At 45.8% G+C, this 16681-nt stretch overlaps 1 protein-coding gene across 1 annotated transcript; it reads right to left on the bottom strand.

The window, feature by feature from the left end:
• Positions 1 to 2474: 2474 nt before the first annotated feature.
• On the bottom strand, positions 2475 to 15317 carry dhx9 (DEAH (Asp-Glu-Ala-His) box helicase 9). The gene is made up of 28 exons (XM_028019693.1): positions 15185 to 15317; positions 13639 to 13790; positions 13429 to 13569; positions 12128 to 12236; positions 11923 to 12059; positions 11701 to 11849; positions 10289 to 10335; positions 10064 to 10200; positions 9901 to 9990; positions 9153 to 9314; positions 8994 to 9071; positions 8726 to 8917; positions 8520 to 8661; positions 7787 to 7869; positions 7560 to 7716; positions 6808 to 6905; positions 6515 to 6728; positions 6344 to 6438; positions 6195 to 6268; positions 5952 to 6104; positions 5716 to 5876; positions 4812 to 4923; positions 4579 to 4740; positions 4092 to 4219; positions 3791 to 4020; positions 3603 to 3718; positions 2950 to 3150; positions 2475 to 2870 (listed from the first exon to the last, which is right to left on the bottom strand). Exons 2-28 carry the CDS (start codon positions 13747 to 13749, stop codon positions 2612 to 2614), a joined length of 3738 nt encoding a protein of 1245 aa, XP_027875494.1. The 5' UTR covers positions 13750 to 13790; positions 15185 to 15317; the 3' UTR covers positions 2475 to 2611.
• Between the last annotated feature and the right edge of the window lie 1364 nt (positions 15318 to 16681).

Here is a 16681-nt window from a genome sequence, read left to right as displayed (position 1 = left end):
TGTCTCCAACTGAGCTAAGTTCTGGAACCTCTGGTTCTACATTTACACTGATACTCATTTACTGACATGCTGTACATCTCATTCTACTACCTACACTTTTATACACACACAGACCATGCACATGGACAAGAGAAGAACGTGGAAGTCATGGAACATTGACTGTTTTTACCTTTTTTAATTTTTCACTAAGAAGACATATGGACTTAAAAAAAAAAAAAGAAAAAAACATTGTATACTGCATAAGTTAATGTTTAAATGAAGTATTTGTTAATAGAAAATATTGTTGAAGAGCTAAGTCTGCTAATGATATTAATTTTGCATTTGTTAATGGCCACTTATGCAGATGTTAGATGTAATTCTTGTACATGAATTAGGGGCCGGGATGTCGTGGCCATTTATGTAAAGGTTTTGTAGTTTATAATTTCTACCAATTTTGTTTTGTTCTTTGTGTAGTGGAAATATATTTAAGTTAATTTAGATTCAAAATTTGTAATTCATTTTCATATTTGGAATTATTTAGATTACATTGTTAATTGTTAGACCCGCCCACCAATTTGAGCGATTAAGAACACACCGGGTGCTGGGTGGATTGTTTGCTGGATTGTTTGGTGGATTGTTTGGTAAATGTCTGGGGTGGACGGGAGGTTGTGGTAGAATGATTTTTTGACCACTTGAACATTTGAACACTTGAACAGTTGAACACTTGAACATTTGAGCACTTGGACATTAAATGGAAAGTATTTTTTTTATTTCAACTAAGTTACAAGACTTTTTTATTTCAACTTTAACAATAAATGAATCGGCAAAGTGCGTACAAATCCCAAAACACCCGTTACCACCCACAGCCTTTATTGGAGTTTATTTTTGCTTTTTTTGGAACGAAAGGCTGCGACAACAATATTCAAGATATGGATCATCCATCCATCCATCCATCGTCACCTGAACAGGTCTCCAGTCCATCACAGAGGATATGGATCAAATATTCATAAATATCTTTTAGATATAAAGTTTCCCTTTTTGATTTGATTTCTCTGCCTTTAGTTTCCATCAGGCTGTTTAGTTTAGTTCATCTGAAACCAAACAAACCATAAAATCAGAGGAAATGTTTGGTTTCTGTGATAGTAATAAAAATTTACACTTTGGTTTTTACAGAATAAATCATTCTGATATTTTTATTACAATGTAAATAAAAACATTTTTATTTTATAAAAATGATTCTACTCTTATTAAACGTCTTGAAAGGTTTAAACCTGCCAGCGATGAGATTCATCTTAATGAACGGTGAGCCGGTTGGTCGCTCTGGTGCCTTGCAGCAAAAGGTTGTGGGTTTGAATCCCAGTTCTCTCTGGGTGCTGCAGCTTCCTGCCACTAATGATAGAAAAACATTTTAATAGAATGAAAATGTTTAAAGTTCCATTTTTTTCCTATAGGGACTTTTTCATGTGCAGTAAAAAAAATCTGTTTTTATAGTTTAATAATCTATGAAACAACTGGAACTGTGAAAAACAAAATGTAAGATCTTCATATTTTCTTTCTCACTGCCATGTGCTGAACTGACCTGCATCGGTTCTAGTTGCTCAGCATTTTGTTGAATTATAAAGACCAACAATAACAAAAACCCTCAAAATATCATGAACTTAAAAACACGAGGAGCAGAAAAATATTTAGCTTGGTCAGTTTGAAACAGAATGAAACTTGATTAGAAGATCAACTCGTCATCTGCATATCGGTGATTCTGTAAAAACAGAGCCGGATAAAAACCAGGAGGGACCAAAGAACGAGCCCTGAGGAACACCTGATCCCGGAAATCAGTTTATTCCAAGGAAAACACTGAAGCAGGAGGGAACTGTTCACTAACGGGAACATTTTATTTATGATTATTTATTATCTGTCAAACATTTTCCTCCTGTTGGAAACAGGATGCAGCAACATTCAGGTGTTTTTGTTTTGGACCAAAATGTCTCTGGATCTTTGAGTCTTGATACCAGAGTTAATTAAAAACAAAAAACTCATCCACAGTGCAGGACGTTTCCAGATTAGAGGATCAAACTTCAAGTCTTTGTCCCATCAACGATCAGCTGATCAATGACCTGCTGATTGATCACAGCAGGTCAAAACTCCAGGACTCAGGTAGATCATTAAAGGACTAAATGGGATAAAAATCATTTTAAATAAACATCTGAACAGTTTATACTACAAAACCGAACCTAATCCAACTTTAAATTCATTGAACTTCACCAAGTGTTCCACATTTATTATTATTCTCAGATGTTTTTAACTTTCTGCAAGAGAAGAATCTGGAGGAAGACGAGACGTCAAACTCTGCCCCCTGCTGGTGCTTCTAGAGAACTACACATGCAGTTTGATCTGTTCATCAGGTTTCAGGTCCGGTCAAAGGCAGGTGATGAAGATGAAGAGCAGGTGATGAAGATGAAGAGCAGATGATGAAGAGCAGGTGATGAAGATGAAGCAGCTTCAGGTGGAAACATCTCAGATTTATTGGAAACATTAACATAAACAAACATGGAGTCTCCAGAGAAACAGACGGAGGAAAGTTCACTCTGACCAACATTAACAAAGATCTGCTGAACGACAGGAGGTCTCACTCTGTTTAATATCCCCCTCTGTAACCCCCTCCCCCTCTATAACCTCCTCCTCCATATCCTCCCCTGAAGCCTCCGCCCCTATACCCGCCTCCTCCCCCATAACCCCCACCCCCTCGGTACCCTCCTCCCCCTCGGTACCCTCCATACCCCCCTCCTCCTCCTCTGTACCCCCCCCCTCCTCCATATCCTCCTCTTCCTCCGTATCCACCTCCTCCTCCTCCATCAAAGCGCGCCATCTTGGGAGGTCGCGGTCCGTCCCCCATCCTGCAGACAGACAGCAGACCCTTTAGCTGGATCTCAGCAGGTCGGGGTGTGGGAATCGAACCAACGGCCTCTCCGGTACCTCTGGTTGGTGGCCATCAGGTTGATCCCGGCAGCGGAGGGTTTGGACACCTGTCTGATGGCGTTGAGCAGCTTCTCGTTGCCCTGGTCCAGCTGGTTGATGAACTCTGGGTCCTTGGTGACCTCCACCACCAGAGCCTCCAGGCCGGCCCGCAGGGCGGCGACGGCGCCCGCCGCCTCATGGCGGATCTTCAGCTTGATCCTGGAGGAAAAATGCCGACATGAGGAGAAGGATCAGGTGAAGCTGAGGAGTTCTGCTAGATTTACAAACGTTTTTATCATAAATGTTTTGGTTTCTGAATATTTAGTTATTTTGTCCTTTTTCAGTTTGAACCCAGTTAACGATTATTTCAGTAATCCACTGATCCTTCAGTCCTAATGAACCGAAATGGAACATGCTGCAGTTACGGTCCAAACAGAACCGGGTCTACCGGATCATCAGGAGGGAAACATCCTAAATATTCTGTGAGATCCAGAACCATCAGAACCAATGAAAGAAACACAGGCGGGATTATTTCCCTCTATGATGATGATATCTGCTGATAATCTGGTGCTGATCCGGTCCCCCCGCTGAACCGGTCCTCCACCAGAATCGGACCCCCATCAGAACCGGTCCTCCACCAGAACCGGTCCCTGGATCCTCCGTGGTCTCACCAGTCGTCCAGCTCCACGATTTCCCCGTTGGAGCTGATCTTCTTGCAGGCGAACAGCAGCAGCTGCAGCGGACTCACCAGCGTCATCCCCTTAGCCGAGATGGCCCGGGTCCGGATCTGAAACAGAACCAGAACCTCAGCCGGGCGCCTCCAGACCCGCAGGAGTCCGGCCACGGCGGCGCCGCCCACCTTCTCTCCGAAGACGAAGAAGGGGGAGGGATAGTTGATGTCGTGGCTGCTGAAGGGGCAGTTGACGGAGGACTTGTGGATGAGCGCGTTGCGGCCCTCGGTGGTCAGGATCTTCCTCTTCTCCTTGTGGAAACAGACGTTGGGGTAGGAGCCATAGGTCAGCAGAGACACCACCACGTCCAGGTTGTTGTCGGGTCCCACCGTGTTGAACATCTGGGTCATCAGGCAGCCTGCGGGAGGAAACGGACCGTCGTCGTCACTGAGCCGGGGCTCGGCAGACCGCCGCGGGGCGTTCAGGTACCTTCAGGAAACCCAGAGTTCACCAGGATGTCCTTCAGCTGCACCTTGGCCTCCCAGGTCATCCTCAGGGTGGACATGTTGAGACGTTTGTGTTCACAGAAACGGTTCTCAGCCTCTTCACCGTTAACCCTGAGCAGAACCAGGACAACAGCCGGGCTTTGATTAGACCAACTCATGTTTCTGCATGATAATGATGATATAACTGGACAATATCTAATGTTTGTTTCTTGTTTCTCCACTGGTGACTGAATGACGATTTATGACTTTATTTTTGTGTTTTCTTTATGTAAAGCACTTTGACCTTTACCATGCTAACACTGACCAACACATCAAACTCAAGAACTTTGGAAGAAAAAAAAGAGAAAATAGAAAAACTAAATCATGCAAATGGAAATGATTGAGCTCGTTCTATTTTATAATGAAATTAACTGATTTAGTTCTGATGTCAGGTCCGACAGAACCGACGGGCGGCGGTTCTGCTGGCTCACCTGACGTCGTCCCAGGCCTGGAAGACCGACAGCAGCGCCACGTGGTCCGAGAAGCGGCTGCCGGAGAAGTTCCTGTGGACGAAGCCGAGGCGCTTCCCGTCGTTGACGAACGGCTCCGGGAAACAGGAAGCGGCCGAGATGGTGCACATGGCGTCTCCGACACTGGGGGGCGACAGAGAGCCGTCAGAGAGCCGGAGAGGCTGCAGAAGAAGAGCGGAGCGGCAGACACCGACTGGAAGATGCAGCCCATGATCATCATCTTCCCCAGCCGAGGCTCGATGGGCAGCCGGGCCAGAATCCGACCCAACGGAGTCAGCTCATCGTTGGAGTCCAGGGCGTCCAGATCTGGAGAGGAACCAGTTAGACCAGTTACACAAGTTAGACCAGTAGAACCAGGAGAACCAGTCAGACACAGCTGAATCGCTTAGACACGTAAAACCAGTCACACCAGTTAGACCTGTAGAACCAGTAGAACACGTTTGACCAGGAGAACCAGTTAGACCCAGTTAAACCAGTTAGACCAGTTACACATGAACATTCACATTTTCCACATTAACACAATTTAAACATAAATAAGAATTAAATGTTTTTTAATTTTCAGTTTGTCTGTAACAGTAAATAGATTTAATGTGATCACTTTGTTTTCAATTAATTTTATTTTAAATATTTTGTTTTTGTCAGAAATGTTTTTAAAAGTATTTTTTCTCTATATGATTGGTTCGTGTTGCTTTTACAGTGTAATCTGATTTATCCAGTTGTTTAGGTTTTCAAATTAATTGACATTTAATCACCTTATTAAAATAATAAGTCAGGTCATTTGTTGCCAGAAGATGATTTTAAAACCCTGATTATATTTTATAATAAACTTTATTTACTCAGCTCTAACATGAATGTCACCATTCTTACCAGATTATAACATAATCACACCTGCAGTCCATTAATCATATTTTTAGTCTCACGTTTTGTGTAAAATATTTATTAGACAACCTTAAACTCCAGTAGAAGTTAAAATCAGAGCAGCAGATGAAGCAGCCTCTCCACACAGCGCCCCCTGGAGGCTTTCAGGAGAATATTCAGGCCTGTCTGTCCTGAGCTGGAAGAGATGAAACGTCTCTGAATCCCCAAAGCCCCTCCCACCTCTGAGTGTGAACTCCGCCTCGATGACGGCGTCCAGCGGCGGCGGTTCGATGGCCTTGGACAGGAAGTTGCCGATGCCTCCGAGCCTCAGCAGCTTGATGCTGAGCGCCACCTCGTGCAGCGGCGTCCTGAAGATCTCGGGGGTCATGTGCGTCTCCAGCCTGTGGGGAACATAAACACATGATGGCGTTCGCGGCTCGCGGCGGTTCCGGATGCGTCCAGGTCGGCCGGCCTACTTGTCGAAGCGAGCGCGACTGCACAGGTGGAAGCAGAAGCCGGGGCGCACTCGGCCGGCGCGGCCCTTCCTCTGCTCCAGGTTGGTCTTGGAGGCCCAGACGGTGGCGTAGTTGGTCATGTTGTTATGGGAGGTGAAGAGCTTCACCTTCTGCCTGTCGGGACAAACTCAGGTTAATCAGGAGGGAACCAGGGCCGGACTGCAGGAGGTCAGGGGTCAGGAGGTCAGGGGGCGGAGCTCTTACTTGCAGGAGTCGATGACGTAGACGACGTCGTTGATGGTGATGCTGGTCTCAGCGATGTTGGTGGACAGGATGACCTGGAACGACGGGCCAAGAATCAACTTCCTGTCCGCCGGGAAGCGGAGCGGCTCCCGGCGTTTCCCAGAACCCACCTTGGTGACGCTGTCCGGAACCGGCTCGAACACCCGCCTCTGCTCCTCCCTGGGGATCTGGCTGTGCAGCGGCAGGATGCGGTACCGGCTACTTTCTGGAATCAGAACGACACTGCTGCGTTAGCTCACGTCTGGAGGAGATTCTGGCGCCGGAAGGGTGGGTTCCGGTACCGAAGTGTGGGTTGGTCTCCAGGTGCCGCTGCATGGAGTAGATGAGGTTCCAGCCGGGCAGGAAGACCAGAACGGCGCCGGCCACCTGCAGCGTCTCGATGTACCTCAGCAGCGCCTCCACCAGCTCAAACGATGTCTCCTTCTCACTGATCTGAGCCATGGAGCGCTTCGTCTCCGCCGTGTAGTCCGACCCGCAGATCAGGTTACAGTTGGTCTGCAGAGAGGACAGGTGACAACCAGAACCAGAACCAGGTTGGAGGCCCTCAGAACCCCATCAGACTCAGCGTCCTCACGTCATCGTCTCCGCCGTCCTCGTCTTTGTCCTTCTTCTTCCGGTCCATCGGCGGGGAGACGAAGTTAGTCATCTGGATGCAGTCTTCCAGGAAATACTCTGAGACAAACCGGATATTTCAGCCAAATATTTCACATCCAGGCACAAGAACCTCACTGGGAGGAGACGATCCCAGGGGATGGCAATGAAAAATTCAAGATGGCTGCCATGGTTGTCAAGGAAAATTCATATTTTAACTAAAACTTCCAATATAATCATACATAACTGGACCCATAACAGTCATATTTTAGATTTTTCTAAATGGAAGATTAATTTCTGCATGAAAATCACAGATTATCTGAACATGTTTGGCATCAATTCACATCCTAAATATTTCGAACCATAGAAAACATTTTCTTGGTCTTGTGTTTCCTTTTCTCTGGTGGATATTTTTCAAAAATGGCTGCCATGGTTGTAATGGAGCTAATGCTAGCCATTAGGACGTCTTTATCTCCTTCCAGCTGATGAACCTGAGACTCGCCAACAGTAAAAACTCAGTTTCTTTTTCTGCTTCATTTGACTATTTTAGAGTAATAAGAGCAGGACGACCAAACGTGAAAACAAATGAGACATAAAATTTATCCGACCTCAGGGGTTAGCATGCTAATGCTAGTATCCACACTTGACAGGTGTTTACGGTAACATGTGGCTCCGTTTACCATCGTGCAGAAGAACCAGAACCAGATGGATCCGTCTGGACCAGGCGGGGCTCACCTTGAACCGGGAAGGTCCGGCCGAACACCTCGATGATGGGGCAGTTGAAGAAGTATTCCCTGAACATGGTGGTGTCGATGGTGGCCGACATCAGGATGATGCGGACGTCCGGGAAGGCCTGGACCACGTCCCTGAGGACCACCAGCAGGAAGTCCGTCTGCAGCGGCAGAAACACGGTGAGAAACCTCAGAGCGGGTCCGGGTCTGGGTCCGGTCGGGTGAACTCACGTTGATGTCTCTCTCATGGATCTCATCGACGATGACGTGGCTGATCCCCCGGATTCCTGCTTCCAGCTTCCGGAGGAGAACACCTGGAGACGGGAACGTTTACTCCTCACATCTAACAGCTCAGAATAAAGTCAGTTTAATCACCACAGACATAAAAACCAATAAAACTTTTTCCTCCAACTTTAGCTTGGGTTTATTTACTTTTATGTCAGTAGATTTAAATATGTTTTAGCTGGAAATTATTAGTTTTTGTCTTGGATTTAATCTAAAATTATTTACATTTCTTCTCTATTTTGGTCATTTTAGCTCCAGTCCCCCAGGCATGAGATACTTTAATGAAAGGAATGAATTGATGAGATTTTGGTAGAAATGCAGCTGTAATAAATGTTAGACTCAGTTTTTGAAAGGAAATCAAACAGTTTTTAGGTTTTTATCTCAACAACAAGAAAGTTTTTCTGCTGGGACTCGGCTGTTTGTGCGTGTTGGCAAAATTCTCAAACTGCAGTCAGGAGCCCAAAACAAACCAGAGTCTCTTGAATATGAGACTTTGAGTCAAAGATTTTCTTGTTTAAATAGAATTAAAAAGTTATTTTAGGTTCAGCTGATCAGAAAGTCTGCAGCTAGATTCAGGTTTTGTCCTTTTAAACTCAGACCAATAATCATTTATCCTCAGTGTGTGTGGTTCTGGGCTGTGACCTGCAGCAGGGCTCCCCCTGCTGGCGGCTCTGCGTACCGACGGTGCAGAACAGGACGCTGGCGTGCGGCCGCGGCAGGACGGACTCGAAGCGGACGCTGTAGCCGCAGCTCTTCCCCAGGTCCTCTCCTCTCTCGTAGGCGACCCGCTCGGCCACAGACACGGCGCTGATCCGCCGGGGCTGCAGAGGGATCGGGTCAGAACCGGGTCTGAGCTCAGAGCCGTGGAAACGGGTCGGGTTCTACCTGCGTGACCACGATGTTGCAGTCGGAGGCGCGGCCGCCCTTGATGAAGCGGTCCAGGATGTACTGCGGGACCTGCGTGGTTTTGCCGCAGCCCGTCGCTCCTCTGATGATCACCACCGGGTTCTGCTCCACCGTCGCCATGATCTCCTCCTCAAACTGCTGGACAGGAAGCTGCGCTCGCGCCGACAGGATCTGGAGGACGGCAGGAGGCGGGTAAACGTTTGGGTCGGGCCGAGACGGCGGCGGAGGATCGGCGAGGCGGGCGGACCTTCTGCAGGTTCTCATCGTGTTCCAGTTGGTACATCAGCTCGCCGTGGAGATCGCCGCTGATCTGCTCCGGAGTGCACTGGACCGGAAGAACCACAAGTCAGAACCCGACCGGACCCGACCGGGACCTGTCAGAACAGGAGGAGCGAGGGTCTCCTACGTAGGCCAGCGGTCCCTCGTCGATGTTGCTGCTGGTCCAGGGGTTCCAGTTGACCTGCGGCGGCGACCAGGGGACGACGCCGCTGCTGCTCTGCTTCTGAGATGGCTCGAAGGCGGCCATCTTTCCCTGGACCAGAGACACCGGGGCGCCGGGGTCCGCAGGCTGAAACGACACGGTTCAGGTTGTTACTGCCCTCTGCAGGCCAGGAAGGAAACTACAACCACCAGGTTCTGCTTTAAAACGATCCAACTTTTACTGGAGGGTTTGAACAGCAGGTTAACGCTGAAGCTGAAAACTCCCACATTTATTAACGTCAGTGAAGGCATCAGCTGCAGGTCGTCGATAGTTAGCAGGAACAGAAATAATAATGTCATGACCTGTCTCAGGTCCAACAGAACTTTCTTTAGAAGCTGCTGTTTATTTTTTACTGTTGATATGAAACTGATAAGTTTGGATTCAGAACCAGTCACTGAACAGTTAAAGGTTCTGCTCAGAACCGGATTCATTTCACACAGAACTCACTGTGGTCCGATTAATGATCATAAACAATCCTCAATAAAAAGGTCCAATCAGTCTAGGCCCTCTAGTACCGGGTCTCTGGTACCGGGTCCTGGACAGAACAACCCATTTCCTGTAATGACTCAGATCTGTTTCTTATTCGTCGTTCTGAGCCCACCCAGCCTGGCCCATCAGAACCGGACCAGCTGGTTCTGATGGTTCTGAGGCGGACCCGGTTGAGGGGACTCACAGGCGGGGGGATGTGGACTCCCAGCTCCTGGACCACGGCGGCCAGCTGCTGCTGCAGGTCTGGAGCCACGTTGACCTCGTAGGCCTCCAGCTGGAACAGACAAACAGAGGGTCAGGTTCTGCTCCGGTTCTGATGGCTGGAGTGGTCCGACCGCAGCTGGTACCGTCTCGCCCTCCTTCTTCTTGGTGACCCCGGAGTACGGCTCGATGACCCCCAGGTGGTACAGCTGCCGGACCACGGACAGCGCGCAGGACTGGGCCGCCAGCTTCTTGTTGGAGCCGTGCTCCCGGGCCGTGATCTCTGAGGGGAACCAGAGCAGCGGGTTAACCAGAACCAGAACCACGGACTGGACCGGGCCGCTGGTTCTGGTTCTGAGAGGAGCTCTTACTTCTGCCCAACTGCCTCACAAACAGCTGCATCTCCGCGATGAAGCTCCTGCAACACAAACATCCTGCTTCACTTCCTGTGCTCACCAAAATAAAAGCACATTGCCATTATCATCATCATCATTATCTTCGTCATGGTGGTCCAGTGAGGAGCAGAACTCACCTGTGGCGCCACCGGCAGGAAGTCTGCATGTGTTTCTGCGGGACTTTCCGGATCATTTACCAGCAGCAGCAGCAGCAGCAGCTCTGCCCTGCAGTGACACCAGAAATCACAACCAGACTGCAGCTGACCCTCATATTAGCCCCGCCCCTTCATCCTGCCCCCCCTCACCATGACCCCACCTCTCATATTAGCCCCGCCCCCCACCTCACCATGACCCCACCCCTCATATTAGCTCCGCCCCTTCATCCTGCCCCCCCATCACCATGACCCCCGCCCCCTTCACTCCCGCCCATGGGACCGCTTTAGAGCGTCTAAACGCCGTTCCATGTCTTACTTTGGTTCGGTTGTGAGTTCTGGTGTCACCTTGTTTTTAGCAGGTTCGACCCGATTCACCAGCTAAACATCTGGTACCGACCAGGACCTCAGAGGGGTCAACCTGGACCCAGTACGAACAGGTCGGTGAACACAGAGGTCTACAGCAGGGTACCAAAGGTGAAGCTGGTTCTGGTGTTTGGGTTCTGGTCAGAGGTTCTGAGACCGCTCTGGTGTAGCCGACACACCCTGGAGGTCTCTGGGTTTGAGCCGTCCAGCACAAAAACATGCAGAACTTCCTGCCGACCGCCCGGTTTCATCCCGGCCTCCCACCCGGCCCAGGAGGAAGAGAAGGAGTCCAGCTGAGGTTGGATACACAGACCAGAACCTCTGATGGGCCGGTTCTGGTTCATCAGGGATTAGAAAGTGAGAAGCAGTCCGGCCCGGTTCTGCTCTTCCTCTCCTAGATAACCCACTGAAGCAGAAAGTAATCCCGGTTCAGTCCATTTGCTCCGTCTACCAAGTCTGGTTCTGGTTCTGTTGGAGAGCTCTTTCTGTTCAAAGTGGGTCTTTTCTTTCTACTGTCGCCTTGTGCTTGATCAGGAGGAACTGATGTTTCAGAGTAAAGAGAACCACAGAAAAGCTTAACTTAAAGTCCGAACAGAACCTCAGACCCAATCCAGACTTCAGCAGAAACATTTCTTCATGCTGCGATCTCAGATTATTACCAGATTATTATCAGATTATTACCAGATTATTACCAGATTATTATCAGATTATTACCCTAATATTTCTGACTCAGGCGTTCATGACAGACACGATCAGAATCTATGATAAGATGTGAAAACCCGGCCCAGTTCCTGTGTCTAACAGCTCAGTCTGGATCTGGTCTGAAGTTCTGCTGCGGTTCTTAGACCCAGCCGGTCCTCCGGTCCAGACCTGTTGTGGTCCGGTCCCACTTGGCTGTACTTATACTCAGCACTGGTTTTCTCCTTCTGGAAGAACTGGTTCAGACGGGCCTTGGCGTTCTCCAGGGTCCAGTTTCCGTGCAGGTTGGCGTTCAGATCCACCTCCTCCGACTCCAGAGTCTGAGAAGGAGAACAGATCCATCAGATGGAACCGGTTCAGCCTCAGAAACCCAGCCCGACCCCAGCCTGGTACCGCCTGGGCCTCCTGCTCGTCCCTGCGGGCGTAGTACTCCTTCAGGTTGGCTCCTCGCTCCCACTCTGCTCCTCCTCCTCCACCTGAGTAACCCAGTCCAGTTACTCCTGGAACCGGTCCACTGACACCAGTTTCCCCTGAAACATAAACCAGAGTGAGAACTCCCAGAGGTTCTGTGTTCAGTTCTGATCCAAACAGGACTTACCTTGTTCCTCTTTAACAACCAGGTGAGGAGGCAGAGGGCCGCTGGGAGGAAGGTTCCCGAAGGTTTCTCCTCCTCCTCCGTCCGGCTGGTCACCTGCAGGAGGACCAACCTGCAGGTCCAGAACCGACAATTAGCTCCAACCTTTAGAAGGTTCTGACTGAATAATAATAAAACACTTTATCTGAACGAGAAACACAGAACAGAAAAATAAAAATATAAAACGATAAAAAGGCTTAGATCAATAAAAAGCTAAATTAATGTTAGAAAGAAATGACATTAGACAGAAAAAGCCAGTTTGAAGAAATGAGTTTTAAGGTTAGATTTAAATGATGGCAGAAAATCTGAATTATGGAGAAATTCTGTTTAGTTCAGTTTAGGAAAGTTTTGACCATGATTTAATTTCACAGAAGTAATCTGAAGAGAAGAATGGTGGAAGGATGCAGCCGGGTCTCATTAGCACAGCAGGAAAAATGATCTTCTGGAAACAAGACCAAGTGGAAGAAGATACATGATGAACAGCAGAAGACCAGAACCAGAACCCTGAGGAACACCTGGGGTAACTGGGGATGACTCTGACTTGAAGTTCTTGAGTTGGACATAAATCTGTTGCAGTAAGCAATAAATCAATTAATCGCTTGATGAATTAAAACAAGCTCTATAATTTTCCTTCCACAGGATTTTCCTCTCTTCCTACCAGACTGGATGACAAAAGTTTCATTCTGGCAATTTGGTCTCAACTACGCAGTTTTTTGAAGGACAAAGCTGTTTGCAGAGACTTCATGATCATTTTATTTGTTGTTTCTGTTGTTATTTATTTATTCTGGATATTTATCTTTGAGAATGTGTCCTTGCATTATTATGTCACTATATTAGTTGAAAATGGTCTCAAATCAATAATATTGTCATTTATTACAATAACTTCTGGGACCATTAATTGTCCTGCATTGTGACAGGACCAGGTGGACAAAGTGTCGACGGTCTTCAGGTACGACTTGAACACATTCAAAGAATGAACTTTGTCCTCTTTACACACAGATATACAAAACTAACTCAATGGAAATGGCAATAGTGACATGCTTTATTTGAAAAAGGTTATTTTATCTTATTTCCTGTTTTCTGTCACCTTGATGTGAGTGGAGTCTGCTCGTCTACTTCACATTCCTTTGTTTTAAAGAAAGTTGTGCAGTTTGTTTTACATGGAGATGAGAGTCATATAACTGAACAATTTGTTAAAAACCTAATAAAGTGTGAAAAAAATATAATTAATGAGCTTTGTTGTGCTGGGTAACCAGAACACTGACCCCGATGGCCGGGACCTCGGCTGCGTTTATCTCTCCGACCCGGACCAGATAGTTAACGAAGTCCCGGGCAGCGTTGGTCTGAGCGTCCTTCTTGTTGGTGGAGTTCCCCATCCCGATGTAGTTGAAGCCGTCGACTCGGACCTGCAGGAGGAGAGACTCGGGTCAGAACTGAAGTGTGGAGCTGCTGCTGAACAGCGATGGAGGACTCACTTCACACATGAACTTCTGCCTGTTCTTGTTTCCTGCAGCTCGGATGTCGTAGCTGGGAGTTAGCTTCTTCTTCCCGCACCAGGCGTACAGGAAGTTCTTGATGTCCGCCATGATGGAACGCCAGGAAGGAGACGGTCCTCCTCTGATCCCACCTTAAAGTTACACAAACCATTTTAATCAAAGAGGCAGTAAATATTTCCACTGAAGTTCAGGGTTTGTCCACTGACTTCTGGTCCAAATGTATGGAGGACTGATCCTGCCAAAATTAGCAATAAATAAAGAAATAAGTAAATGGATGAAGTAATGTGCCAAATACTGCATCCAATATATATATATATATATATATATATATATATATATGAATAAAAATATACTAAATGAATGTCAAATATGAAAAAATAAACTAATAATGAAATAAAAAGGGAAACTTATTAATGAAACAATAAAATTAGAAATGAAATAGAAAATGTGATGAAGTTACATTTATACTATTGAAAATTAGCATTTATGTCACACTTTGTCAACTAAGCTGGGAAAGGTTTTAATTTTTGGATGAAACATTTGTCAAATAAATGATCAAGCCCTATATTCATTTCTATATTTATTTTGGCAGGATCAGTCCTTCATACAATTTAGCTTAATTTAATCAGGTAAAAAAAGAAAAAAAAAGAAACATAACTTGGAACAAATATTTTCTACTGAGGTCCAGCTTTAAGGATCCAGCTTAAAGCAAACCTGCAGAAACTACAGACTGATAGACAGCCTGTAGTTTAGACAGTCTACAGACTGACAGACAGCCTGTAGTTTAGACAGTCTACAGACTGACAGACAGTCTGTAGTTTCTGATGAATAATGTAAAATATGTAAAGAAAAAAACAGAGAATACTGGAAACATCCAACTCCATGTTTTAGACTGTGTGGACATGCAATGAGTTTAAACTGCTATAAATTAAGTTTTATTTAGCCAGAACTGAGGCCAGGGAACCAGAACTGGTCCCATCTGGACTGGACTACCCAGCAGAGAGTTGAGATGATTTCCCAGGAAACAGTTAGTGGAAAATGGAAGCTGATTTCTGTCTGACTAAATCTGGCCACATGTACATGGTGACGGTATGTGCGTCCGGAGGTGATGTTCAGAAACTCCAGCGGATATATTTAACTGCATTAGACGACCTTATTCACGTCCCAGATCATTTATAGAAATTGTTTTATAGACTTCAAAAGTGGATCCAAGAAGGTCGGAACCGGGGATAAAAGAGGGCAAGTCCAGCTACTGTTAACATTTTACCTCTTTTAGTTGTAACTTTCACACATTACGCACTCATTATAAGCACTATTACGCCAGGGAGCTACTTCCTGATTCCTTTTAATTATAACATTATATAAACATTACATTTAACTGCTAGCACAAGTAATGCATGCTAAGCTAATAGTAGCCGTGTGCTAACAGCAGTTTTGTCTTCAGAGACGCTTACTTACCCTCACAGAGACACAAAACGGGGTTAATAACAAATAAAGCAAGATAAACACAATTTTCTTTACTCACAATGAAGTCAGAAATTAGGAATGTCTCTCTGGAATCCCACAAACTGACAGAAACATAAGAAAACGTTGATTTCCCTCAAATCCTACCGGTTAGTAATAAATCTGTACCGCCACCATCTGGTCCGGAGGAGGAATTACACTGTTTCGTGTTTCTCCAGCTACCAGTGCAAGGATTTCTGGTGTAGGAGTTTGATGTGGAAAAATTACAGTTAGGTTACACCTGCTAGTTGTATTGCTATATGTTTATTCTAAGTTCTGTATTTTCCCACCAAGTTAAAGCTGTTTGGGTTTCATGCACGAGGTTGAACGTTGTTTTTCCCAGCTGCATGGGAACCAGCCTGATTCCCAGGCTTTGGATCCCTTTGTACAAAACTCATGTGTTTCTCTGCCTGGCAGAGTTTTCCGTTTCAGACTTGCTTCATTACTGATTGTCCTGTGACTCTCTGAGTTGTGCAAAATTCATGAATAAACCTGACTGAGTGATTTTACCTGAACAGTGCTTGGAAATAGTTTTTTCCACGACAGAGTTATATTTTATTTTATTTTATTTTGTGTCTTTCACAAAAATAAAACAAAAATTTAATTCTGTTTGTAGCATTAAAATATAATTTATAATCCTATAAATCAATACTGTAATAATTGTCAGTGTTTATAAATATTGGTTTTAATGGTGAAAATAGATCAGAAAAATTAGTTAGAAACCACATATATCATGGATACACTATAACATATAAAGACCTATTTCCGTTTTTTATATGTTATATAAAGAGTGGCAGGTAAAACAATGTACTTTTTAAATCATAAATCACTGTAATCATTGTATCCCTCTTTAATTAAAGCGCTTGTTCTAGAATAGCACCCCTCGTGGTAGCATCGTGGTGTAGCAGCTCTCTTAGCCCTGATTTGTTCTTTCTCTAAAGGTTTAAACAAACTTCCTCGCCCTCCTGGAAACATTACCATCCATGCTTATGGGTGTGAACCTGCGACCGTATCACCAAAACGTTCCAACAACTTCTTCTGATGCAGAAATGAAAGTCCTCTGTGATGAATATTATTTACTGTCCATCAAACAGAACAACGAGGCATCTTGGAACCTGCATAAATATAGTTCTGCATTTATAAAGAGGAACGATGGCTGTTTAAAGGGAATAAAGCTGCAGACCTGACAAAACATCAGAAACATCAACACACAGGTAGAGGACAGTGGTGTCTTCTCAATCTGCTTTTCATAGCAGAATGAAAGTCATGAAGCCTTTTCTGATTAAATAACAGATTTATCTAAATCTGGGCATAAACCGAGGATTCATTTTTGATCTGAACCTGTTTTAACCAATCGTTGTATTTTTGTTCCACGTCATCTTTTGTAGAAAAATCTGTTACATTCTCCATTTGTCAGATCATAATGCAGCTTTACTCCAAGTTCACGTAAAAATAAATGAGAATAGACCAAAGAGTTCTGATATGTCCTTTTTATTAGTTTCCAATCAACCAGGTTCCC

This window comes from Xiphophorus couchianus, chromosome 6 (genome assembly GCF_001444195.1).
Source record: "Xiphophorus couchianus chromosome 6, X_couchianus-1.0, whole genome shotgun sequence".
Classification (NCBI taxonomy): Eukaryota; Metazoa; Chordata; class Actinopteri; order Cyprinodontiformes; family Poeciliidae; genus Xiphophorus; species Xiphophorus couchianus.
Note: the sequence above shows the minus strand (reverse complement) of the source record. Positions and strands in the feature narration are given on the sequence as shown.

Bases quoted from the DNA above. Each gene is read 5' to 3' on its own strand.
- dhx9 (XM_028019693.1), bottom strand. From the start codon at position 13,749: ATGGCGGACATCAAGAACTTCCTGTACGCCTGGTGCGGGAAGAAGAAG. The intron at 6,906-7,559 runs GTGAGCCCCGCC...GGTTTGTCTCAG, and splicing joins CCGGACCTTCCCGGTTCAAG to AGTATTTCCTGGAAGACTGC. The intron at 3,151-3,602 runs GTGAGACCACGG...TTTTTCCTCCAG, and splicing joins ATCGTGGAGCTGGACGACTG to GATCAAGCTGAAGATCCGCC.